The 27,458-nt window shown below is 42.9% G+C and overlaps 1 protein-coding gene across 5 annotated transcripts in view; it reads left to right on the top strand.

The window, feature by feature from the left end:
* Positions 1–27,458, top strand: part of lrch1 (leucine rich repeats and calponin homology domain containing 1) — a 179,518-nt gene that overhangs the window by 143,000 nt on the left and 9,060 nt on the right. For 3 of the 5 annotated variants that reach the window (XR_004414008.1, XR_004414009.1, XR_004414007.1), the window contains 4 exons: positions 2,912–3,021; positions 3,769–3,906; positions 4,816–4,893; positions 25,330–25,583. Coding sequence is in view for 2 of the 5 variants with exons in the window: in XM_033032917.1 (XP_032888808.1) it covers positions 2,912–3,021; positions 3,769–3,906; positions 4,816–4,893 (326 nt within the window). In the remaining 3 variants the exon portion in view is untranslated. The remainder of the gene's footprint in view (positions 1–2,911; positions 3,022–3,768; positions 3,907–4,815; positions 4,894–25,329; positions 25,584–27,458) is intronic. The other 2 variants (XM_033032917.1, XM_033032916.1) reach the window with 1 other exon arrangement.

The following is a 27,458-nucleotide window of genomic DNA, read 5'->3' as shown; positions in this document are numbered from 1 at the left end:
CATTAACTGCAGCTCTTTAGGTGAAGGATGGATTCAATTCCTAATTCATCTTGATTCTACAGTGTGAACTCACCAAATTGGAGACACATCAGGGACTTTCCGAAAGTCTATCTGAATGCTGGATTTCTACCAATTCACCATCCTAGCGACCTCCTCTGAAGAACTCTTATCGAGTTTGTGTGTCACAACTTTTTTTTTTAGCCATTATAATGTTTGAACAGAGAGTGTAAAATCCTTTTACGATCCTTCCTCATTTAAACGCAGAGTTGAGGTAGATTGTGCCATTGTCAACTTACTTTGCTGCCCATTCACCTTGATTCACATTATTTGAAAAGACTTGTTTTCTTCTTTTCCCTTGATTGACTTGTTTATGTAACGTACCACCTACTCCATGTGCAAAAATACCCCCCAAATACACTGATCCAGGATATCGTGATAATCTGTTTGATTTTGGGGGAAGGGTGAGATAACCCCAGATAGTGGTCCATTCATTTCCACTCTCGCACTATAGTATGTGAAGAGAGTTGCTTTAGCATCTGCAGTTTCAAATGTTTGGAGACTTTGAGAGAAATGCAGCTTCACAGAGAGTAAATAGTTGGGAGCTGGTATAGAGATTTGTAAACCTGGTATTCTCCCTGCTGTCGTAGATGCATCCCTCACCCACATCTCCTCTGTTGCGTTGTTCTGCTCTTGCTCCCACTCCCCCCCAGCCAAAAGAAGGATAGAGTTCCGCTGGTCCTAACTTTTCATCCTTCCAGCCTCCGCAACGAATACATGATTCTCCAACATTTCCGCCACCTTCAAAGTAATCTCACCACCAGTCACATCCTCCCATCCCCCTTCACCTTCCACAGTGACTGCTCCATCTGTATCTCCTTGGTTCACTCATCTATTCCCATCCATACCACCTCCTCGCCATTTACTTTCTCCTGCAACTGAGAGATAACATCTGTCCCCATACCTGCTCCTTCACACCCACAGTCACATCGACCTGAAACGTCACCCATCCCTTCTCTCCAGAGATGCTGCCTGTCCCGCTGAGATACTCCAGCATTTTGTGTCTTTTTGAGTAAATACAGTCTGGATTTGGAAAGGCGTGTATGATCTGACGATGAAGTAAAAAAATTCAGCTGCAGCTGGATGTGGATTCATAAAGAACCTCATGATTAGCCAGCGGGAGTGGGAATAAGTGGAGAATGCTCTTAGAGAAGGCACAGATGAAAGGAATCTCTTTGGCTATCTGATTCAGCATTCACTATGTCTTGCTAATATTGTTCTTCAAGGAAGTAGATAAGCAAATGTGTTTTCTCATCTCACTTTCTCTACCTCCTCGATAAAAATGAAAGGCAAATCAGTGGGAAAATTGTATTCCTGCTGGAGCATGCTCTTTCTACCTCCATGGTTTATAATACGGATGGTTTTCTGGGAGTTCTGAGAGGACGGGAGTGATGAATGTCACTGAGCTTGAACATGACAAGCAGGGAATGATGGCATAGTGCACGAGTACAGTGAGGTACAGCTACAGTGAGAATCTTGCTTGCACCAGCATCACAGTCGCATACTCAGATAATACACAAAACATAAATTATACATAAATTATCCAAAACACCATAAAGAAATAGACTGTGCAGTAAGAAAGACAGTAATGGAAAAAAACACATTTAGTTCATGGTAATGCAATGGGTGGTCCATAGTGTATTTTTGCTCAGGAAAGATTAGGGTTGTGCAGGTAGGTTCAAGAACCTGATGGGTGTAGGAAAGTAGCTGTTCCCAAACCTAGTGGTGTGTGACTTCAGGCTTCTGTACCTCCTACATGACGGTAGCAACAAGAAGAGAGCATGATCTGGATGGTGAGAATCCTTGAGGTCAGATGCCACTTCCTTGAGTCAACACCTCATGTGAATGCTTTCAATGGTTTTGAAGGATCTACCTGTGATGGAGAGGGCTGCCACCGGTTTCTGCAGCCTCTTGAGTTCCTGTGCATTGGAGTTGCCGCACCAGGCCATGATGCAGTCAACATACTTTCTTCTGTAGACACAAGAGATTGCAGATGCTGAAATCTTTCTGATGACGCTGGGAATGTTTTGGGTTGGGACCCAAAACATCGTCAATTCATTCCCTCCACAGATGCTGCCTGACCTGCCGATTTACTCCAGTACTTTGTTTTTTACTTTCTTCTGTCGAAGTATTATTAGTGTATTTGGTGACATGCTGAATCACTTTAATCTTCTATGAAAGTAGAGGTACTAGCTTGTCTTCTTCATGGGACAAGCACTAACCGCATAGAGTATGGAATCATTTATCCACAGCAGGAACTTGTATGTAGTTGTTTCAGCAATGTATTGTGGAATCAGTGGAAAGGTCATGCATTTACATAGCATCTTTCACAAGTTTAGAATGGAAATGTAGCGAACAATCGGCATAGAACATAGTCCAACAAACAAAGGGGTAGTAACCAAACAATCTGTTACAATGATGTTGAAGAATAAATATTGGTTCAGAATAGTGCCAGTAATCTTTTACACCCACTGGGGAGTCTAGATGGAGCCTCCGTTTACACATCATCTTTTAACCTCAATGACTCAAAGCCCAATGACTTTCAGGAGTTGAAAAGACATCTAGATGACCCTGTTCAAGGTGCTGTATCAGGAGTGTTGTCCTAAACTTCATGCTAAGTTTCTCGACTGAACTTTGAGTCCACAAACTTCACTCAGAAGTGGAAGTTTTACCCGTGACTAACTATTCCAAAGTTTCAATGGGGAGAATATCTAACTGGGTTAGTGAGGCATTCCACTCATGATGGATTAACTCAGCCAAGAACATCTAACAAAATAGAAACAAATATTATGAAGACAGGATTGCGACACAGTGTCATTCTAACCTGAAGATTTGCTTGCTCTGTTTTCAACAGCTTTCTTTCGGTCATTGCGGCATATTGACTCCATGGATCCTCAATTTACCATCCGTAGAAAAATGGAGCAGATGAGAGAGGAAAAGGAACATATAGAGCAACTCCGGGAGGTGAGATGTTGATGCTACTGCATCTCTCCTTACTTTGCTTCAAGCTATGAAGCCTTGAAGTGCAAGCATACAAAGATTTTTGATCCATTTGTCCCATCAGTGATGTGACCCAGTTTTGAAATATAAAATGTAGCTCAGATTTTTTCCATCAAAGATGTGTTTCTGAAGATAATGTGCTTGAAATGCTATACTCAAGGTCACCAATCACCTCATTTTTTGGATGATCCATCCACATCATGACTTTGATGTGCCAGTGTGTTTAATCAGAGAGCCCATGGTCCTATATTGCGTGAGACCAGATTAACATTGTGTCCTGAAAATACTACATAAGTGTCTACTTTAATGATCCTGTGTCGGGCAAGATCGTGGCTGATCCAGTTCCTGTCCTATATTCTTCTGTGTTCCACCAGAAGTTGGAATTTTTGGAGATCACTCGAACAAAGTGAGCCTTTCATAATCTAGTGGGGCTGAGCCATTTGTGATTGCTGTTAACAGAAATTGAGCATAAGACTGCAATTGGATTCTTCAGTCAGCCTGCCTTCATTCTTGTAATCCCTTATTCTGATTCTTGAAGAATCTTTTGGGCAGTATGTCCACACAAGTAAAATATTATTTAGCCATGGTGAAATCTGCATTTGTCAGCAACGAGTTTGTTGGACATTAGAAATTAATATAGAGCACATGAGTTCATTACATTAAAGTTGAGCCAAGTAATGCCTACAATTCTAACTGAATCTTGTTCAACAGAATATTGAAAACAGACTGAAAATTGATCTACCAGAAGAAATTGGAGCAGCCTTGATGGATGGAGTTGTTCTGTGTCACTTAGTCAATCACATCCGGCCGAGATCCGTACTCAGTATACACGTTCCATCACTTGCAGTGGTAAGGCTTCTGTTTTTTAAGGAATGGTCACTTGTTTTTGGATTAAAGTCTTTGTTTGCATCCAGTAAAATCATGGTGTGCGACAGGTATATTGTTTCTTATTAATGATCCCTGTTGCTTAGTGAAGGATCAAACAACATGGAATTTGGGAATACTAAACTATTTTAAAAAAACACAGTTTTTGACCATTTTTTCTGTTAAAAGTTAATAGTACTTCGGGAAGACAAATTTGATCATGGTCCAACTAATTGATCTTCTGTCAACCTGATCGACCTCTGTTCGGCAATAATGGAGTTGCTGACTAAGCAAAACTCTCTGTCTCTTTCTATAACAGGTCATCTAATATTGCTTGAGCATCTTTTACCAACTATTTTCCAAGGATTAAGAAGCAGTGAAAAAAATGGATCAATTTGGTTCTTCCTCCTCGGACTTATGTATGGTTCTTTGCCATTAGTCAGCACCAGCTTTGTTCAAACAGCTCATGTGTCTGCCTCACAGCTGTAAACTGTATGATATGTACTTTGAAGAAAGAAGTAAATCCAATTATAGCGGTTTTAGTCTCATCACTGCTCCACAGCTAATATGTTGTTTTGAAAGTATTAGCTTCCTGCCTTGGCAGTCTTTCAACAAACAGTGCCACATGGCAGAGATAATTTTCTGGACAGAGAACAGTTCAATGATGATACAATATCGAGCCACAGATGCAGAGATGATCAAAATCTCAGCAGATAAGCATCTGCGTGGTGCTTATCTGCTGAGATTGCGATCATCTCTGCATCTGTGGCTCAATATTGTACCATCATTGAACTGTTGTGGTAAGCAGCAGTGAACCAATGTGTCCACAATACCATTTCAGCAATTCAATTTGAAAATTTATTTTTTTATAATGGTCATGAATTTGTCTTACAGCCTAAGCTAAGCATGGCAAAATGCAGGAGAAACGTGGAAAACTTCCTGGAAGCTTGCAGGAAAATGGGTGTACCCGAGGTAATTTCAAAATTCAAGTGTAAATCGGCACTTTTCCTTGGATGATGATTGGCACATGCTCAATAGTTTTGGAAAATGAACTTGGAAGAATGGCAGCTTCCAAAAAATAATTGAAGTGGAAACAAATTACCTCTTGGCCTTTTCATATTGTCAGAATGTTAAATAACAATACAATCAATTTCTTTACGGGCTTCAAAAGCTCGTAAGTGCCTGTTCTTCATTCCAAGTTCTGAGTTATTCCTGTACCTACTCTGAAGAGACCTTTGACTCTTCAGGGGTTCATTTCACAAGTCATAAAATTGCTGTCACTGTAATGGTAACTACTGATCTGTGAGATTTGGTGAAAGAAAAATGCTGTGCAAACATGTTCCACATCACAAAAAGGATAGGATGAAGCTGGACACAGCTCTGTTGTGCTGCAGCAAGCAAGAATTTAATTGTCCTATCTGGGACACATGACAATAAACTCTCTTGACTTGACTCTTGACTGTTACTAAGTTGAGCAGTGATACTGAATTTTGTAAGTGGTCTCTTAACTCAATTTTCATTTTGTTCATCTCATTATATTGTAAAGGAAATTGGGGATAAGGCACAAGATTGGATTTTAAGGTAAAAGACCAGTACCTATCTCATGGAATGATGAATAGGCTTCCTCAAAACCTTTCCTATCCATGTACACGTCCAAATGTCTTTTAAATGTTGTTATTTTACCTACTACTAAGGCAGCTCATTCTATACGTGTACCAACTTCTGCGTGAAAAGGTACTCTTCAACTTCCTATTAACTCTTTCCCATCCCACCTTAAACCTATGCCCTCTAGCTCTTGATTCCCTAACTATGGAGAAAAGACTATGCATTCACCTATCTATACCCCTCTTGATTTTACGTACCTGTAAATCCGCCAAGGAATAAAGTCCTAATCTGTCCAACTGCCACCTAGATTTCATGCCTCATACTGCTAGAAACTTGGTTCAATCCTGATGTCGGGTGCTGTCTGTGTGGAGTTTGCACGTTCTCTCTGTCACCACATCGGTTTCCTCCGGGTGCTTAGGCTTCCACCCCCATTCCAAAGACATGCGTATTTGTAGGTTAATTGGCCTCTGTAAACTGGCGCTAGTCTATAGGAAGTGCATGCGAAAGAGGGATGACATAGTGTGAACGGGTGATTGATGGTCGACATTGACTTGAAACCATGGGAACTTCTTCGTAGATTTAGCTGCAGCTTCATTGTAGGGAGGCAAGGTCCACAGAATTTATTCAATGGCTTCCTTGTCTAAAAGTGTGATCAAAATAAATCACTTCAAGTCAAAGAGGGGGCATATGATTAAGATTTCAAAGAACTGGTAATTTCGTAGGTCGCCTCGTGTAAACATTTATTTTTAAATTTTTGGGCAGTATGTGCCTTCAATACTGCTGACCTGAACTACAGAAGGAGCTGGTGGAACATAACATTGAGCCCCTGAAGTGGAACTAGTGCCAAACTGCAATTAGACCATTTTATTTGTGACAGTAAAGTCATATGAGAACATATTGCAGGGTAAGTGGGATAATCAAAGTGTCATGGAGCCATATAGCATTGAAAAAGGCCTTTCTGTGCAACTTGCCCATGCCAACCAAGATGCCCCATCTGCATTAGTCTCACTTGCCCATGTTTGGCCCATATCCCTCTAAGCCTTTCCTTTCCATGTACCTGTCCAAATGTCTTTTAAATGTTGTTGTAGTACCTCCCTCATAATTGTATACACCTCTAAGATTTCCCCTCATGCTCATGCACTCCAAAGACTATAGCCATAGCCTGCCCAAACTCTCCCTACAGTCAGGCGCTCAAGTCCTGGGAACATCCTTGTAGGTTGGGTGAACTAAACGGAACACAAAACTCCAAATGTGGTCTCACAACGTCTTTAACAACTGGAGCATAACATCCAACTTCTACACTCAATACCCTGACTGATGAAGTCCAATGTGCTGAAAGCCATAATGACCACCCCATCGATGCCATCCTGTGACACCACTTTCAAGGAACTCTGTATCCGTAATCCTAGATTCCTCTGCTCTACCACACACCCCAGAGCCCTGCCTTTCACTGTGTAAGGCGTGCCCTGGATTGACTTCCCAAATTGCAACACCTCGCACCTCTGCATTAAATTTCCTTCACCATTCCTCAGTCCACCTGCCCAACTGATAAAGATCCTGCTGTATTTTTTAATAACCATCTTCTCTGTCTACAATACCACCACTTTAGTCTGCAAACTTACTAATTGTTACCTTGTAAATTCTCATCCAAATCGTTGATAAACAGTGCCCACCATAATGTTTGGGACAAAGACCCATCATTTATTTATTTGCCCCTATAGTCCACAATTTGAGATTTGTAATAGAAAAAATCACATTTGGTTAAAGTGTACATTGTCAGATTTTATTAAAGGGTATTTTTATACATTTTGGTTTCACCATGTAGAAATTACAGCTGTGTTTATACATAGTCCCCCCCATTTCAGGGCACCATAATGTTTGGGACACATGGCTTCACAGGTGTTTGTAATTGCTTAGGTGTGTTTAATTGCCTTCTTAATGCAGGTATAAGAGAGCTCTCAGCACCTAGTCTTTCCTCCAGTATTTCCATCGTCTTTGGAAATGTTATTGCTGTTTACCTACATGAGAACCAAAGTTGTGCCAATGAAAGTCAAAGAAGCCATTATGAGACTGAGAAACAAGAATTAAACTGTTCGAGACATCAGCCAAACCTTAGGCTTACCAAAATCAACTGTTTGGAACATCATTAAGAAGAAGACCTCCACAGCTGATGACAGAAGAATTCTCTCTATAATAAAGAAAAATTCCCAAACACCTGCCCGACAGATCTGAAACATTCCTCAGGAGTCAGGTGTGGATTTGTCAATGACCAATGTCCACAGAAGACATCATGAACAGAAATACAGAGGCTACACTGCAAGATGCACACCAGTGGTTAGCCGCAAAAATAGGATGGCCAAGTTATAGTTTGCCAATGAATACTTAAAAGAGCAACCACAGTTCTGGAAATAGGTCTTGTGGACAGATGAGACGAAGATTAACTTGTATCAGAGTAATGGCAAGAGCAAAGTATGGAGGAGAGAAGGAACTGCCCAAGAATCAAAGCATAAAGCCCCATATGTGAAACAAGGTGGTGGGTGTGATGACCTGGACATCACTGATTTAGATAAAGGGATTCAAAGTAACATTAGCAAATTTGCAGATGACACAAAGCTGGGTGGTAGTGTGAACTGTGAGGAAGATGCCATGAGAATGCAGGGCGACTTGGACAGGTTGGGTGAGTGGGCAGATGCATGGCAGATGCAGTTTAACGTGGATAAATATGAGGTTATCCACTTTGGTAGCAAAAACAGGAAGACAGATTATTATCTAAATGTTTTCGAATTGGGTAAAGGGGAAGTACAACGGGATATGGGGTCCTTGTTCATCAGTCAGTGAAAGTAAGCATGCAGGTACAGCAGGCAGTGAAGAAAGCGAATGGCATGTTGGCCTTCATAACAAGAGGAGTTGAGTATAGGAGCAAATAGGTCCTTCTGCAGTTGTACAGGGCCCTAGTGAGACCACACCTGGAGTATTGTGTGCAGTTTTGGACCCCTAATTTGAGGAAGAACATTCTTGCTTTTGAGGGAGTGCAGCGTAGGTTAATTCCTGGCAGGACTGTCATATGCTGAGAGAATGGAGCAGCTGTGCTTTTATACTCTGGAATTTAGAAGGATGAGAGGGCATCTTATTGAAACATATGATTATTAAGGGTTTAGACACGCTAGAGGCAGGGAACATGTTTCCGATGTTGGGGGTCCAGAACCAGGGACCACAGTTTAAGAATAAGTGGTAAGCCATTTAGTCTAGAGATGAGGAAACACTTTTTCACACAGAGAGTTGTGAGACTGGAATTCTCTGCCTCAGAGGGCGGTGGAGGCCGGTTCTCTGGATACTTTCAAGAGAGAGCTAGATAGGGCTCTTAAATATAGCGGAGTCAGGGGAGATGGGGAGAAGGCAGGAACGGGGTACTGATTGGATATGATCAGCCATGATCACATTGAATGGCGGTGTTGGCTCGAAGGGCCTTCTTCTGCACCTATTGTCTATTGGACATATATGGCTGCTGAAGGTACTGGCTTGCTTCTTGTCATTGATGATACAACTGCTGATGGTAGTAGCATAATGAATTCTGAATTGCATAGACACATCCTATCTGCTCCAGTTCAAACAAATGCCTCAAAACTCATTGGCTGGTGGTTTATTCTACAGCAAGACAATGATGCCAAACATACTGCTAACACAACAAAGACGTTTTTCGACGCTAAAAAATGGCCAATTCTTGAGTGGCCAAGTCAATCACCTGATCTGACCCCAATTGAGCATGCCTTTTATATGCTGAAGAGAAAACGGAAGGGGACTAACCCCCAAAACAAGCATAAGCTAAAGATGGCTGCAATACAGGCAGAGCATCACCAGAGAAGACACCCAGCAACTGATGATGCCCATGAATTGCAGACTTCAAGCAGTCATTGCATGCAAAGGATATGCAGCAAAATACTAAACATGACTACTTTCATTTACATGACATTGCTGTGTCCCAAACATTATGGTGCCCTGAAATGCTGTAATTTCTACATGGTGAAACCAAAATGTATAAAAATGACCTTTATTAAAATCTGACAATGTGCACTTTAACCACATGTGATTTTTTCTATTACAAATCTCAAATTGTGAAGCACAGAGGCAAATAAATAAATGATGGGTCTTTGTCACAAACATTATGTAGGGCACTGTAAACCACAAAATATCAATTGGCCCAACACCGATCCCTGAAGCAAACCACACGTCACAGGCCTCCACTTCGAAAAACAACCTTCCATCTTGACCCTCGCTTCCTTCCATAAAGCCAATTTTCGATCCAGTCAACTAGCTCTCCCTGGATCCCAGAGAACCTTATCAAATTCCTTGCTGAAATCCATTAAAATAACACCTACGGCTCAGCCCTCATCAACTGCACAAAACCATGCTGACCATCCCTAATCTACCCGTCTCCAAATTTTCATATCCCTCAGAATACTCTCCAGTAACTTGCCTACCACAGATGTTAGGCTGTGAGACTTCCTCATGCACCTTGTTCTGAGTTCGGGAGGCCACCTATGGCCGGTTGATGCTGAAGACCCCTGAAATAGCTTCAATGTGAAGCCCACGGAGGAGGAGCCTTCGAGCAGAACATTTAGCAGAATACATCTGCAACAGACAGAGGAGTCTGGTGCAGGTTAAAGAGAATGCTACCCTCTCTCCCCTGGGTCTTAATATTCCACAAATACATTTATTCTCATCAAACGTAGCAATAAGATGCTGAGACCATGTAAATCACTGAGCTGCGGGAGAATCTACATCCGATTCAAATACTTTAAATCCTACTTCAACCCTTGCTAGAACTAACTGAATGAAGGACCGCACGCAAGAGCTTCTTCCTCAGTACACCTTAAACTTACTATAAAACTGGAGTGCACTGCTGCCTTTGTACGGATTAGAACAAGTTAATAAGTAAAATCTATGTATGATATCTGGCTGTTCATGGTGTTGAATAGCTTTATTTTTGTTAGGTTATCTATTAAAATAAAGTCACCCTAGCTGTCATAACTTCATTCCATGCAACGTTGCACTTCCTGTCAACCCTTTAGATACAAATGCCAAATCAAACTGTTAAGCATAATATTTATGTGATGCTCCCCATCCCTATGGTGATGAACAGTAGAACTCTGTTTCCCTTATAATAATTCCTTGCATTGAAATTGTAGCAGAGCCACTGATTTTAAAATGGAAGCCATGAGAGCCTAATTCTCATCTATTGTTGTGATGTGTTTTATCACTGAGGTTGCTTTGTTTCCTGCCATCCCTCATTTTCTTGGAAGATTATCTACAAATGAGCAAAACGCTTGGCCAGTCTAAAGGGCAACCAAGTGCCAGCCGTGTTTTGGTGGGAGTAAAGCACATAACGGTAGCTTTTTCTATCTCCAAAGATTCCTTACTCCACGCTCAGTTAAACCAGCCCTTGCCATTCATAATCTTGAGCTAAGGTGCAGATCCATTTCCAAGACATATTTCCACTGATCATCCTGTGCCCTAGCTACTGAGCCCCCTGCACTTTTATCACTCCTCGCGTTCTATACTATTCTCCCATTTTTTACTTCATAAACTCCAAATGCACAGAAAGCAGCTTCCCGTAGAGATGCAATAGAGAAGGCATCCTATTCAAATGCATCACATCTCGGTGTGTGAACTCCTCTGACACAACCCCAGTCATTTCCTTTCTCCCCTCTCCTGTCAGGCAGTAGCTACAAAAGCTTGAAAGCATACACCACCAGATTTAAGAACAGTTTCTTCCTCGCTGTTATCAGGTTTTTGATTGGACCTCTCATCTGTTAAAGATATATTCACGATCTCCCACTCTACCTTGGTGGGGCCCTTGCACTTTAATTAAGCTGCTCTTTCTCTGTAGCTGTAACACTATATTCTATATTGTTTCCCTTTTCCCTTTTCACTACCTGTTGTACTTAAGTATGGTTGATTGCACTCGTCTGTGGGTTAATTTGCCTGCATAGCACGCAGTTTTTCACTATAACTCAGTACAAGTGGCAATAACAAAACTGATATGACTACCATGTTCATTTAGTATTAAATTCCAATCCCATGGTATATTGTAACTTCATCCTTGCCCTGCCATCATAAATGGAAAATTCATAACCATTTTTACATTCCTCCCAGTCCATGGTGTCTCCATCACATGGTCGTGGTTTTCAGCGCCCTCTCCTGTCCACCATCTATTGCTGTATCAATTCTGTTTTCCCCCTGTCTTCTGGAAAGAGCCGTGGATATTTTTACTACCAGAAAGCCACAGCATGAATTTATACGATTGAACTTTTCTCTTGTGAGGCCTTGGGTTGTGTGCACACACACATTCTTGGCTGGAAGCAAAATATTCACTGTAGTCTATGGGACATTTCATATGCATGAGATAGATTGTTGGAAGTTGTTCCACAAAAAAAACAAGGATACATCAGTGTCCATTTCCAGTGGGATTTGTTGTGAATTTGATATCAGAAAGTAATTACTTTACCTATTGAATTGTTTCCATTTCCTATTCTTTGAGCAGATAAAAGTAATTAACTTTGGATAACTGTCTGGCAGTTTGGCATTTCTTCAGAGTCCTGCTCGGAGTGGAAAGGCTTGTTTTGATTAGAGCTGCCTCATCCTGCTTTCTTCAGTCCATGTTTTCATGTCATAAGGAGGGGTGGGTTTTGTAAGGTATAGTTGAAATAAATTTTCACAATCTGTGATTGCACCCCCACCCCTGGGCTGATCTGGTCTGTGTGAAGAGTTCAAGACGTCCTAGACTCCCGCAGCATTCAACAACACCCTGCGGAAACAGCTGGCAGAGTCCTCCCATGTCTTTGCCAGCTGTAACCACACTTTAACAGTGTATGAATGTCTAATATTCAGAGACATTTACAGATAATGAAAATTGAGGTCTACTATTTAAATAAATTAAAAGTATTTAACCATTTAAAAAGTTAACTAAATATACTTGGAAACTTGAATATACTTGAACAAGTTAGGTCATTATTCTTTGGAGCCCAGAAGGTTAAGGGGGGTCTTGATAGAGGTCTTTAAAATGATGAGAGGGATAGACAGAGTTGGCGTGGATAAGCTTTTCCTATTGAGGGTGGGGAAGATTCAAACAAGAGGACATGACTTGAGAATTAAGGGACAGACGTTTAGGGGTAACATGAGGGGGAACTTCTTTACTCAGAGAGTGGTAGCTGTGTGGAATGAGCTTCCAGTGGAAGTGGTGGAGGCAGGTTCGATTTTATCATTTAAAAATAAATTGGATAGGTATATGGACGGGAAAGGAATGGAGGGTTATGGTCTGAGTGCAGGTAGATGAGACTAGGGGAGAATAAGTGTTCGGCACGGACTAGAAGGGCCGAGATGGCCTGTTTCCGTGCTGTAATTGTTATATGGTTATATGGTTAACTCATAAATAATTAAAATTGTTAAACAATAATTGAAAAGGTTGACTGGGCTTCCAGTTTTCTGCTGATCTAAGGCCTTTAATCCCTGTTGTTGTCAGTGGGTCTCGCATCCTGCATTGGGTCTGGACTAATTTGCCAGTGTAATGTTGAGCATCCCAGTAAAGCTGGGCTTCTGGTCTGTGACTCTGCCTTTGCTAGTGCACGTGTGATAGTCGATTAAGATCACCAGTTCAGGCCACTGAGTTATGGACAAAGTGTTTTTCACACACCACCATTTCTGCTTTTGACAATGAAAGTTAAATATCTTATTTCTGCTATTTGCAGTTTCATGTACTTTTGCATAATTGCATGCTGCAATGAGTGATTTATACAGTTTACCCAATGTAGAATATCTGTGGGCACACTGTTTTTCTTCCTGTTAGGAACACAGAAAGACACAACAGGGCTACTGTGTGTAATATGTTCTAATTGATTAGTGGATGTATAAAGCCCAGCAATTCCCTGTAACATTAGGTTCCGGGAGGCCTTGGTGGTGTGACTGCTTTTACGAGGTGAATTTTGTAGGGGGAATAATGTTTGTATGGTAAGTGGGGATGAATTCCAGTATCTCCAAGTCAGTTGCTGAAAGGACCTCTGACAGAATGTAGCTGAAGGGGAGATGATGGCACTATTCAGATAATGACAGGGAACTGATTTATTTTAGTCATACAGCATGGAAACAGGCCCTTTGGTCCAACTCATCCTCGCCGACCAAAATGCCACATCTAAGCAAGTCCCATTTGCCTGCATTTAGCATTTCCCCCTCTCTTTCTCCCCCTCTCTTCCTATCCATGACAATGCCTAAATGGCTTTTAAATGTCATTATTGTACCTACCTGATGACCTTCATCTGGCAGCTTGGTCCATATATGTATCACCACTCTGTGTGAAAAAGTTTTTCCTCAAATCTTTCCCCTCTCTCCTTGAATCTATGAATGTTGAATACTCCTATTTTAGGTAATTAACTTACAAATAACCCTTCCCCCCCCCCCCACCTCATTTTCCCACTCTCTTCCCTGTGCCCTATCTGGATGGACACCCATTTCTCTCAGACCCCCACCCGGCCCTCTTCCACCTATATTCCTTTCTCGGCCTCTTCTATATCTTATCTCACATTCTTTGTCTTTTCATCTCTGCCCTTTGTCTAACGTTCTGCCAATCAAACCTCCACCCCCCCTCACCTGTATCCATCTCTAACTTGGCAAACCTTGGCCCACCCCCACCTCTCTTCAAGCTTCCCCTGCTATTACAATCAGTGGAAGGGGAAGAAAGGACCCGCACCAAACATCGCCTATCCATATTATACAGAGATGCGGTCTGACCCACTGAGTTATTTTAGCACTTTGTGCCTTTTTTTGTAATCGAGCATATGCAGTTTCTTGAGTCTACATTACACCTCTGTCTTCTAGTTCTTGATTCCTCTTTTGCTGGAGAAAGGACTGTGTGTTTTCACCTAAACTATGCCCCTCATTATGTGATACACCTCAATAAGGTAATAGTAAGATTAAACGAGAACTTACCAGTTTGAAGTTTGATCTTGATTTTATGAGGAGTTACGATGAGCGATTACGTGAAGAAGGGCCGTCCGTCTGCGTGCGCGTCAATCTTCAAAGCAGCGGTGTTAAATCACAGATAAAAAGAAGACCTGAGAATAGTAAGATTGAAGAAACTAGAACTTCCATGTGACCTTGATAGTATGAGGGTGGGAGCGGTGGGCACGTAATCGCTCATCGTAACTCCTCATAAAATCAAGATCAAACTTCAAACTGGTAAGTTCTCGTTTAATCTTACTATTTTACTTCGGAGTGAAGATTTCAAAGCTCTGTGATTTTACGCCGGTTACGAATCCAGGCGTCACACACTGAATGGATTGACCATGGATGCGTGTAATCATTAAAGCATTCAGACATTACGTAGTTAAGTAAGGACACTGATGCTTTAAATGAAAGAAAAGTTTTTAAAAACTAGTTTCCCCTCCCAACCTTGGGGGTAAACTATGGGACAGAACTTAAAATGGTACGTACAAACACCCCCAGTCCGGTAATAGGTTTGTTATAAAACCGGTGGACTGTTATTTCATTTGTCCATCCTGCAGCCACTAGGATGTTGTCAAGAGGCACGTCCATTGCTCTTGCTGCCGACGTAGATGCAGCCCTGGTGGAGTGAGATTTAACCATATGAACGTTCACTCTGTTACCGCCATTACCCCCTTTGACCATCTGGAGATGGTTTGTGTTGACACCTTCTGGTCTGTTCTGAGCCTCTGTGGTTCTCCGTAACTCGCAGATAGTGGTGTTAGTATGTTACCACACACACAACCGTAGGTCCTCTGGATATGCCAAGAATTGGATCTCCATCCCTGGCATTCCTGGCCTGCTATGTTTATATCAGGTTCCTGATTGCGAATGTTATGTTGTTCATATTGGTGGTCATGTGGTCCAACCGTAGCTTTTGCAGTGTCTGGACTCTTTGTCAGCATACCACCTTCAGGGTTAGTTATAGGCGGTCCCCACTGTCAAAGTAGGGTTAGTACCACGCTCACATCCCATGTCCGTGTACCTTGGTCTTAGAGGTATTAGATTGTAAATTCTCTTCATGAATTTTGTTGTAAAGGGGTGCGTTCCTATCGACCTGTGTCCTGCTTGCAGCATCAGATAGGAGGAAAGTGCGCCTCTGGCACTATTGATTGCACTATAACTTTGTTTATAGTTATAGTACAGAGTTGATAGGAAACTCCAAGACATCTGTTATCCGAACTGTGTTGTATTTGTTCGGACAGTCCTATGCCTTGAAATGGCCTCCTCAGAATCTGCAGACCAACAAGTTAATACGTTCGTGTAGTGGATGATTACTCCCTGTAACTGGGTTCACTAGGAGGTCCCTGCTCTTGGGTACAGCCATAACTGGCTGGACTATAGTTCCCAAATTTTTGGGGACCAGGCTTGAGTAGGCCAATCTGGCACTACCAATATGCCTGTGGCTTAGTCTTGCTTGATTTTGGTCAAGCATCGGTTTGTGAGACAATTTTGCGGAAAGCATGCATAAACAATCCTCCCCAATTGAGGGAGAAAGCATCCACTGCCTTTGTTCCTGGATCCTGCTTGCAGGACACATATCTGGGTAACTGATGGTTTAGTCTAGATGCAAATAGATCAAATCTGGTATGCCAAATCGTGTAGTTATTTCGTTAAATACTGCCTGATTCAACATCCATTCTGTGTTGTTATTAAACATCCGTGATCCAGCATCTGTCAACGTGTTATATCTACCTCGTAGATTTCCCAAATATTCCTCTTGATACACCAGTGCCAAATGAGGTTTGACCATCTATCGTAAGATACAGATTTTACACCACCCTTGTTAGTGGATATGTGCCACCGCAATGGTATCAATCTGAATTTGAACAAGCATATTGCTACAGAACCCCTTGAGTCCAAATTGTGCCCCCAACAATTCTGGGTAATTGATTCCATGTGTTGGGGAATTACAGACTCCTGCTCATTCCATCTGCCCCCACAGCTCTAGACTGTGTTAGTGGCTCCCCATCCTTAGTCGCTTGCATAGGTCTGAAGAACCCTTGATGGCTTTCAAGCAAATTTACTTTGAGCTTTCTCACGTTCGTTATCCACCGTAGTTATTCAACAAAGGCCTCTGCTGGCAATCCATAGTTTTGCCAATTTTGCCTGCATGGAATCTGAGTGTTCGTTCCTTTGCTCGCTGTAATTCTGGTAATGCAAAGGCCCGTACGTACTGCTGGAAATGCGGCTACTATTTGCCAATTACACTCGCTGTTTACCTGATAGATGGCTAGTATTTGACTATCAGGTCATAGCAGGCTTGATTAATATAGTCCTTTGCCCCTAGGCAAAGTCACCAACATATTTACTGTTTTTGATAGTAAATTCTAGGTAATCAATTACCCTTGTAGGTGTCAATTTTGATTTAACTGGATGGATGAGGTAACCAATTCTATCAAACAGGGTTTTGGTTTGCTTTGATTGATGCTTCTGCCAATTCTTGGTGCCTCCAAAATGAAATTGTCCAAATATGCCATTACTATGTGGTTCTGAGACCTTTGTAGACCCAGAATTGGTTTCCGTAGTTTTGTCAATAGTCTAGGAGCTGATGTCAACCCATTTGGCAGATTCATACCATCCAGTTAAACTTCAAATATCTCCTGTTCTTAATGAATAGACACCGAATAGTATGCATCTTTGAGGTCGATGCATGCCATGTGACCATTTTATAGGAAGCTCCTATAAAACAGTAGTTAGACCGTAACAAAATTACTGTTTTTAAAAGTCTATACTGCACAAATAAGTTAAACCTGGATGAAGTGACATCCTCCATCTGTCACATGTCCTGAATGGCAATCCTGCCCAAAATTACTGGGCCTGTCTCGAAGACAATTCCAGTCCGAGTTCCAGGTCTGCTTGGAACCTGTGTATGTTGTGGAGTAAAATTATCACGTTATTATCTGGGTTTTTTGTTGTTGTTTTTTTTTAAAACCAGTTCTGAAATTTCATGTTATTGTCATTTTGAACAAGAACACAAGAGTAAATTACCAACATGTAACTGCTCCACAATCCCTTGTTTCAGTAAACCCAGACCCACCTACCTCCATGGCTACCGGTGATCTTGTGGTAAGCCCAAAGGCCCCTGATGCGGATTCCTTTTCTCTCCTTGATTGGGAGTAGGACTGGTAAGGAGTGTGGATTCCATGTTTCTCCCGACCTCTGCTTGGGTCTGGTCTGAAAACCTCATCATACTGAGCCTGCCTTGTAGGATAATTCTGGCCATTATTTTGAGTCTGCCTTGAAAGACGACTCTGATCGTATTTCCGTGCCCAGCTTTCAAGCTACCACCGGATTCAGTGAACCGCTTACCCCCTATGGAGGTGTGGGGTGTGTTGTCGCCTATGCGGATATTCTGCCAACTGCTGGCTGCTTCAGTATGTTCATACTTTAAATTCGAGATCAGTTACTACTGATCATTCACACTCCCCTCCACTGAGATTGAGGTTCGTAGGCAGCCCTGAAAACAGGTGCTGCCGCAGGCCCCTGAGGATACCTGTGCTGACATGGCCCTTCCAGTGGACCTAAATGAGATTCTAGCTTTGGCCAGACTGAAATGGACCATGAATGCTCCTCTCCTCAGAGCAGGAGACATTTGTGCAGCCCTGAAAACAGGTGCTGCTGCCTATGGGTTCGCCATAATACCCGGGCTGTCAAGAGCTAGATTCCATCCAGGGAAGCACCCAGTGGAACCTGGATGATTGCAGAAGCACTTATTTTCTGTTTGTATGGAAGCTTATTATTCCTTTTATGTAAAGCATTTTGGTGTTGACTTAAACAGTGCAATATAAGTAAAACGTACTTACTTACTTCCTTTCTTCTGCTTGTCCCTGGGAAGGTTTCCCCCCCCCCCTCTTCTTTGTACTCTGATTCAGAGTGGTTTCTTCCACATGTAGTTCCCCCTCCAATGGGGAAGACATTGGGCTGCCCCATGTGCGAGGCACCCGGCACTGGCACTGCTGTAGGCCGTGCTGATACTGCTCCCTCCTTTGGAGCAGATCATTGTTGGAGCAACTTCTCCATATGTTGCTCCATGTGGGAGAAGTCGTCCTCAGACGCTCTCTGTTGAGGGAGGGTATCCCTCTTCCCCGGACTCATCTGAGTCAACGGGTTCGTTTAGACTTGCGGGTGGCATTACGCCCCGCAGGACAACCATGGAGCTCCTGCTCCCGCGCAAAGTCTCCTGCCGATTCTGCTGTCGGCGCTAATGTCGGGAACAAGACCGTCGCCCGCTATTTGGAAAGCTGCGGTCTTCGGCAGCCGACATCCTCGCGGGCCGTCTCCTCGACATCTGGGCTCTGAAAAAAAACTTCAAGGCGGAAAGAACGCAGGTAAATGATTCAACTTGCCTTACCTGCTCATCCCGACGGCCTGGGAGGACTCAGTGCCTGCCAGTCCGTCGTGCGTGTTGCGTTCAGACGTAATGACGAGCACGCAGACGGACGGCCCTTCTTCACGTAGTCACTCACGTGACTACGAAGTAAAATCCCTCAGTCTCCTATGCTCCGATGAATACTTGTAAATATTCTTGTAAATATTCTTTGCACTCTTTCTATCTTAATGATGATCTTTACTATATCAGGGTAACCAAAATTGTACACAATACTCCAAGACCAGCCTCGCCAATATCTTGTCCAACTACAATACAGCATCCCATCTACTGTGATGAACACTGGGGTGCCAAACACCTTTACTACCCTAGCTGCTGCACCCGCTGAGTTTCTCCAGCTTTTTTGTGTACCTTCGATTTTCCAGCATCTGCAGTTCCTTCTTAAACACCTTTACTACCCTGTCTACTTGTGATACCACTCTGTCTTGTACTATGTACTCCTAGGTCCCACTGTTCCACTTTACTCTCCTATTGTTAACGTGAAAATACTATCCTGGTTTGATTTCCCAAAATGCAGCGCCTCCCACCTATCTGAACTGAAGGCCATTTGCCGTCCCCTAGCCCAGCTGATCAAGATCCCACTGTAATGCTTTTTCACTGTCTGCTATACCTCCTGTTTTAGTGTCATCTGCAAACGTACTAGCCACGCCTTGTGCAATCTGATTCAAATTGTTAATAAAGATGAAAAACAACAATGGGGCCAGCACCAATTCCAGAGCCCATTAGTCATTGGCCTCCAGTACAAGAAAGAATCTTCCACCATCTCTGCCTCCTTCCATCATATGTATGCAATTAGCTACATCTTCGTGGATCTCATGCAATTTAATCTTCCAGATGGAACCTGGTCAAAGGCCTTGTTAAAGTCTATGCAAACACATCCACTGCCTTGCCCTCATCAATCCTCTTGGTGACTTAAGAAATTTAGAGATAGATATAGCATGGCAACAGACCTTTCATCCCACCAGGCCAATGCCGTTCACACTAGTTCCATATTATCCCACTTTTGCGATAACTCCCTACGCACTAGGAGCAATTTATAGACATAAATTAACCTACAAACCCGCACGTCTTTGGGATGTGGGAGAAAACCAGAGGCTATATGGTCAGAGGGAGAACATGCAAACTCCACACAGACAGCACTCAAGGTCATGATTGAACCCAGATGTCTAGTGCTGTGAGACAGCAGCTCTACGAGCTGTGCCACTGTGCTGCCCCTATGTACCAGTCTGTGCTGACTATCCCTAATCAGTTCTTGTCCATCCAAATTCTACTAAACCTTGTCCCTCGGAATCCCCTCCAGTAATTTACCCACAACTGATATCAGACTCACCAGCCTGTAGTTCCCTTGCTTCTCCTTGCTGCCCTTCTCTCTTCTGAAATTTCACCTTTGGCTAAAGATGAAGCAAATATCTCTGCTAGGATCTCCACAATTTTTTCCCACAAGATAGGATCCCGGGGATTTATCCACTTCAATGCCCTCCCAGGATCTTCTCCACAGTAAACACTGATGAAAAATGTTTGTTTAATATTTCCCCCATCTTTGTGGCTTTAAATGGACCTATTTGTTATTTTGTCTCCCTTTTACTCCAATATACCTGTAGAATCTCCTGAGATTTTCCTTACCTGCCAGACCCATCTCATGTCCACTTGCCAGATCCACCTCAATCACACTTCTCAAATGTTTCCACTTTATCCACAAACAATCTCACCCAGTTGATCTGGGTGTAAAAATTCCAGTTGAAGGTCTCCAAAATTAGCCTTGCCCAATTTAGGACCTTAACTGGTGGACCAATCCCAGCTTTCCACATTACTATTTTAAGAGTAACTGAATTATGGTCACTGGTCTCAAAATGTTCCCCCACTGAGACTTCAGTCACTTACCCTACTTCGTTCCCCAAGAAGAGGTCCAGTGTTGTGCCCTCTATATGTTGATTAAGAACACTGGACATATTTAACAAATTCCATCCTGTTCAAGCCCTTGGCACTTTGGATGACCCAGTTAATAATAGGGAAGTTAAAATCTCCCACTAATTCTACCCTATTATTTTAACAGCCATCTGTGATCTACCATGCTCCTGTAATTCCCGCTGACTATTGGAGGACTTATAGTAGAATCTCAAGAACCCTTCTTGTTTCTAATTTCAGCCCATATAGCCTTTCTGGATGATACCCTAAGAATATAATCTCTAAGCTCATTTGTTAGAATTTCTCTCATCAAAATAGCCAATCCCTCCTCTCTTACCTGTCCGTCCATCAAGCCTGTAGCATCTGCTCCCTGAAACATTGAGCTACTAATCCTGCCATTGTCTCAACCTTGTTTCTGTCATAGCTGTGATATCCCAGTCTCCTGGGCCAATCCACGCCTGCATTTGTCTGTCTTACCTGTTATGCCTCTTGCATTGAAATACATATAGTTTAAACCCCAGGTCTTCTCTCTTTGCATTGGTGCTGGTTGTCCTGTCCACTCATCTTGCTCTGTTTGACTGCAGTATTTTCCCCCAACTTCTCTGGTCACCTATACCCCAGAAGACATCCCAATGAAGTAAAAACCTGAATCCTCGCACCCTGCACCAGCTCCTCAGCCATGTATTCATCTGGCCTACCTTTCTATTCCTGCTCTCACTTGCACATGCACTGGGAGTAATCCAGAGATTACTCATCTTGTGCTCTGGCATATTCTAAACATGTCATCTTAAAATGGGGAGTGGCTTTCAGGCCAAATGTTTCATCCTGTTTTATTTCCCTGCCTCCCACCTATCCTTCTCACCATCTAATCAAGCTTCCACAGACTATACTTTGCCACAGGTAGTTGTAGTCAACAGCACAGGAGATAGAGTGCTACTCTTAAAACACACGCACATTTCAGTTCACTAAATTAAAGATCAAGAAGATTTAGGGATCTTGATTGTTTTTCTTTTGTTTATATGGAGTTGTTACTTTTCTGTATATTTGATCAGTCCCAGGTCCAGCAGCAAGTATTCTGCCAGTGAAAAACACGCAGTTCCCAAATCCTACACAATAATATAAATCCTCTTTTGTATGATTTAATTTAGAGACAAAAGATGATTTTGGTCCCTGTAACATTTTTAACTCATAGAATCTAAAAAACTTTGATCTTAATGATTATGTTGAAAACTGTGAGCCAATCTGTTTTAATAAAGAGAGAGAGTTAATGATTCAAACCTCCTCCAACCTCATCTATTGTATCCGCTGTTCCAGGTGTCAACACCTGTACATCGGCAAGACCAAGCGCAGGCTCGGCGATTGTTTCACTGAAACACCTCCGCTCAGTCCACCTTAATCTACCTGATCTCCCGGTTGCTCAGCACCTTAACTCCCCTTTCCATTCCCAAACTGACCTTTGTGTCCTGGGCCTCCTCCATTGTCAGAGTGAGGCTCAGCACAAAAATTGGAGGAACAGCACCTCATATTTCACTTGGGTAGCTTACACCCGAGCGGTATGAACATTGACCTCTAACTTCACATAGCCCTTGCTTTCCCTGTCTCTCCATCCCCTCCCCCTTCCCAGTTCTCCCACCAGTCTTATTGTCTCCGACTACATTCTATCTCTGTCCCACCCACTCCCCTGACATCAGTCTGAAGAAGGGTCAAGACCCGGAACATCACCCATTCCTTCTCTCCAGAGATGTTGCCTGTCCCGCTGAGTTACTCCAGCATTTTGTGTCTACCTAATGATTCATGGGTTTATTTATTACATAAACCAAATGCTAGAGCTAACTATATATATTTTTTTTTTTGATGAGATAATGAACAGAGTTGTCCAATGGTGAGAACTCGCTCCATGCCTTGTCTTGTACCATAAGACATGTAGTGTAATGATTGTAACCAAGGGCACATGTTGATGGGTCTTAAAAGAACTTGAGACTGTACTTACCCTTTATTCTCTCTTTCCAAACCAACACTGAAGGGAACAAGGGCTTTATCCCATTTCCCATATTCATTTCTCTCTGTTCTGCTATAAAATGGAATAGGAATAGATCAAGTTGTCTCTAAATCAGGTTGCACTTCCAGCTTTAGCCAGAGCAGGTGTGGAACCTTCTCTAGGATGGTACAAGTAGACCTTACAGTGAAGGGGGGGGGGGTCATTCTACTTGTACATCATGTGTGGCTGATGTGAAAGTATGACTTTAAAATGGGCCCGGTCCCACCGATGAATTGCAGTACATCTCGTAAAAAGTTAACAATTCTATCTTAACAGCCTAGTTTTCCACACATTTGTTCAATAGAAGCAAACTGAACAACGTACCTAATTGTTCATAGCATCTTAACTATAAAAGGGTTGCATGTTGACAAGTTTTATCTCTGGGGAGAATAAGAGTGGGTGGGATTATTCTGGAAAGGCTGAAGGTGCAGTTAAGGCTGGGAGGATGAGAAGATTTAGAAGTGATGAAGGAAGAGATAAGCCAGGGATCAACTGTAACCCAGGCAAAGGAAGTTGCCAGCTGGTCATGGGCAGATGACCATTTGTTCTATAACCAAACACCTTGAATCACCCGTTGGGCTTGGACTTCACATTGTAAGGAATAATTCTATAGATTCTTTGTACATCTTTAGAATCTAATTTCTGCTTTAAACGGGGCTCACAAATCAGCAACACCTTTTTTGTGTAATGTACAAATCATCTTACCACGGGATTAATTTATCATCTTAAAACTCACTCCCAACCACTTGTAATTCTATGAATGTTTTCAAGACTGAGGCCCATGTTTGCACAGCCCAGGGATTGAATGGATTTAATGTGCATGAAGAAAGGAGTGCCTCAAAAATATGTTGTCTGAGTCGCCCATCAGATGAGTAGTTTCTGCATTGGCTCCCCTTAGTTGCAGATCCATAGTTGCTTCATCCATAGTTGCTTACACGGGTGCCTGCTTGTTGTCCTTTCTCTGATGATTTAAGATAATGGCAGCCAGATCGTCTGTGAGTCACAATCTTTCTGGCTTCACATCCTTCTTAAATCTATGTAACAGCCGCTTGTCTAGAAAGAACTTCCCTCCAGACCTCTTGGGTTTTCTCTTGTGTGGTATTGAGAACATTGTGCTCAGTGATCTATCTGGATTTGTGGAGAGTACCACTGCCCGGGAGCTCAGCCCAGAGTCTGCCCTATCAGCACATGTTTGCAAAATGGGACACATCAGCCCTAACGGATCGCAACATATGGATGCTGCTGCAAAATGGGGTGTTTTTAGCTTGGTACCTTTATTTTGAAGAGTATGCGGTAGCTAGCAAGTGATCCTTGATCCCATAAATTGTTAGGAACTGATCGAGCCTGATTCACTCTAAACACATCAGGCTGTCAATCTCATGGAGATACAAGAGGCTGCAGTCAAAAACAAACTGCTGGAGGAACTCAGCGGGTCAGACAGCATCTGTGGGGGACATTAGCAATTATCAATTATTTGGTCCATTTCCACAGCATGCTTTGGTTCAAGTTACAGCCATTGCCAGCCCTCAGGAGCTGCCGAAACCTCCCCCCCCACCCCCCCATTTCCCGATGTGTTGCTCTCAAAATAGTGGTAGTTGTGGTCATGGCTTGAAATCACTTTCAGTGAAACAGTGACTGCAGGGAGACCCAGCAGCAGACTAACTGGTGTAGTGCTTGCTTTACAATCTCACAGATACATCTGTGTGCAAGTGAGGCCTGTCCCAGCAGCAGTCTGTTTGATTTAGGACACAAGGGTAATTGACTGGATACAATTCCATGTCCAGAATGAGCTGCAAACACAACTGGGCAGACATTATATGTGTAGAGAATTACTTGATGCTTGGAAGGTAAAATAATACTTCCAATGCAAAAAAATGTAGAGATTAATTTAATCTATTTCGAGCACGAAATTACATCTAAACCATGGCCTTCCTTTATTTTTGAACGAAATCCCTGCCTTTGACTTGCTGGCTTAGGATGCCTTGGGTTGATGATTTCAGTTCAATGCTTCACACCTGTGAGAATCAAGAGGTTTGGTTTATTAGTACCAGGACTGTCAGAGAGCTGGGATATCTGATAGATGAACCATCTTTAGACACATGAGCTTGTCACACGCTTCTCTCCTGCTTCTCTCCCAGCTTCCATGTGTCTAAAGACTAAGATGGCACAGCAGCCTTAGAAATCCTCTCTGACCCACAGCTGCATTAACAGCTTAAGAATAGCATCTATCTTCTTGTTTTAACCTTAAACCTGCTTAGCAAGTGCATCCCATAGTTCTGGCTGCTTTCTTAGACAATAGACATTGCAAGGTAGCACGGTTATCCCATGCATGCTACTAATATAGCCTGTTGGTTCTTGTTCATTCGGTCTCTTGCTAAGTTCTGTATTTGTAATTTCATGCATTGTTCTTCTGCCCTGACTGCTGCCCCTCGGACAGGCTGACCTCTGCTCTCCGTACGACATCCTGCAGTCGGACGTCCACTCCATTCAAAGGACTGTTGCCGCACTGCTGGCACACAGGGAGAAAGTCCAACAGCCAACACCAGCCTTTTTCACTTGGGATATGTTTGGCTTTTGTGTATTCCACGCTTTCTTTTTAGTGCTGCTATATATTACTTACAACTGGAGCGTTCTGGTTTAGAACATTGCATGTGCATATATCCTCGCACTGTGTTTATAATCCAATTGCAGGTATTTGTATTCTTTTTAATACCCACTGTCTGTTCATTCCGTTATAATAATTCTGCAGACATAGTGCAGGTTAATGGGATTAGATGGGTCAGCATGAGTATGTTGGGCTGAAAGGCCTGTTTCTACGCTCTGTGACTTTTTTCATGGAACACACAATGTCATGTACCTTCCTGCATCACAATAGGGGCCGTGGCTTTGTTCATGTGGTCCCAAGCAAAGTGTAAAGCAAAGGGGAGCAGTGAAGAAATTCTGAAGAAACATGTTTCTTTTGGAAAGATATTTACATCCTCGTCTTCCGGTAACTTAAAGGCTCAATTGTCATTTGTACCCCAGCTACGTGCCACGGCCCTCTGCCTGGATATACATTTACATAAATATGTGAGAATCAATTACTCTGCAATAGGAAACTGTCCATCAGGATGGTTGCCTTTTAGCGCCATCCTGTGGTCAACTCTGGTCTCTGCCGAGGCCACCCTGTGAATAGGTGGCTTTGGTGATGCTGAGGTGATTACCTCATTTTTGTTGGCACAAGGCAATGCAGGGAGGATCTAAAATACCCTGAATCGTTAAGTACAACAAGGAGGCCAAGGCCGTGTGTGTACCAAACCTGGGAGAGTGAGAGATGCGCAGTCTAGATTATTGCTGGTAAAATCCATGCATGGTGCTGAGTGACTCAGAATACTACTCATGGATTCACTTCAGCTAGCCTGGGGTAGACACCTTGCCAGACCTATGAACAGTACACCACAGGAACAGGTCCTTTGGCCCACAAGCTCTTATCTGTCAAGACAAGCTCTTATCTGTCTGCACATAATCCATATCTCACTATTCCCTGAATATCCATATGCCTATCCAAAAGCCATTTGAATGCCACTTTCGTATCTGCCTCAACCACCCTGGGTGGTAGGTTCCAGGCATCCACCACCTTATGAATGAAAAATCCTGCCTCACAAATCTCCTTTAAATTTTGCTCTTCTCATGTTAAAGCTGTGCTCTCTAGTATTTGATATCAACATCCCGGGTTAAAGGTTCTGACTGTCTACCTTATCTAGGCCCCTCGTAATTTTATATACTTCTTTCAAATCTCCCCTCAACCTCTGACACTCCAGAGAAAACAGTGCAAGTTTGTCCAACCACTACTTGTAGTTAATCTCTAATTCAGGTATCATTCTGGGAAATTTACCCTGTTCCGTTTCCAAACCCCCACATCGTTCTTGTATTGGGATGATGAAAACTGTAAGCAGTACTCGAAATGTGGTATAACCAAAGTCCTATAAAACTGTACCATGACTTCCTGCCTCTTATACTCAATGTCTCTACCAATGAAGGCAAGCATACCATATGCATTATGTACAACTCTGCCCACTTGTGTTGCCACTTTCAGGGACCCACTGACTCCGACATCCACTATAAACCCACTGACCCCCATGGCTATCTAGACTACTCTTCTTCCCACCCTGCTTCCTGTAAGGACTCCATCCCCTACTTCCAATTCCTCTGTCTACGCCGCATCTGCTCCCAGGATGAGGTGTTTCACACCAGGGAATCGGAAATGTCCTCATTCTTCAGGGAACGGGGGTTCCCCATCCCCACTATAGATGAGGCTCTCACCAGGGTCTCTTCTATACCCCGTAACACTGCTCTCTCTTCCCATCCCCCCCCCACTCATAACAAGGACAGAGTCCCCCTAGTCCTCACCTTTCACCCCACTAGCTGTCACATACAACAAATAGTCCTCCGTCATTTTCGCCACCTCCAACGTGACCCCACCACTCGCCACATCTTCCCATCTCCCCCCCTGTCTGCTTTCCGCAAAGACCGCTCCCTCCGTAACTCCCTGGTCAATTCTTCCCATCCCTCCCGCACCAACCCCTC

The sequence above is a fragment of the Amblyraja radiata genome, chromosome 14 (genome assembly GCF_010909765.2).
Source record: "Amblyraja radiata isolate CabotCenter1 chromosome 14, sAmbRad1.1.pri, whole genome shotgun sequence".
NCBI lineage: Eukaryota > Metazoa > Chordata > Chondrichthyes > Rajiformes > Rajidae > Amblyraja > Amblyraja radiata.
The sequence above is the reverse complement of the archived record's forward strand: the minus strand, read 5'-3'. Positions and strand labels throughout refer to the sequence as shown.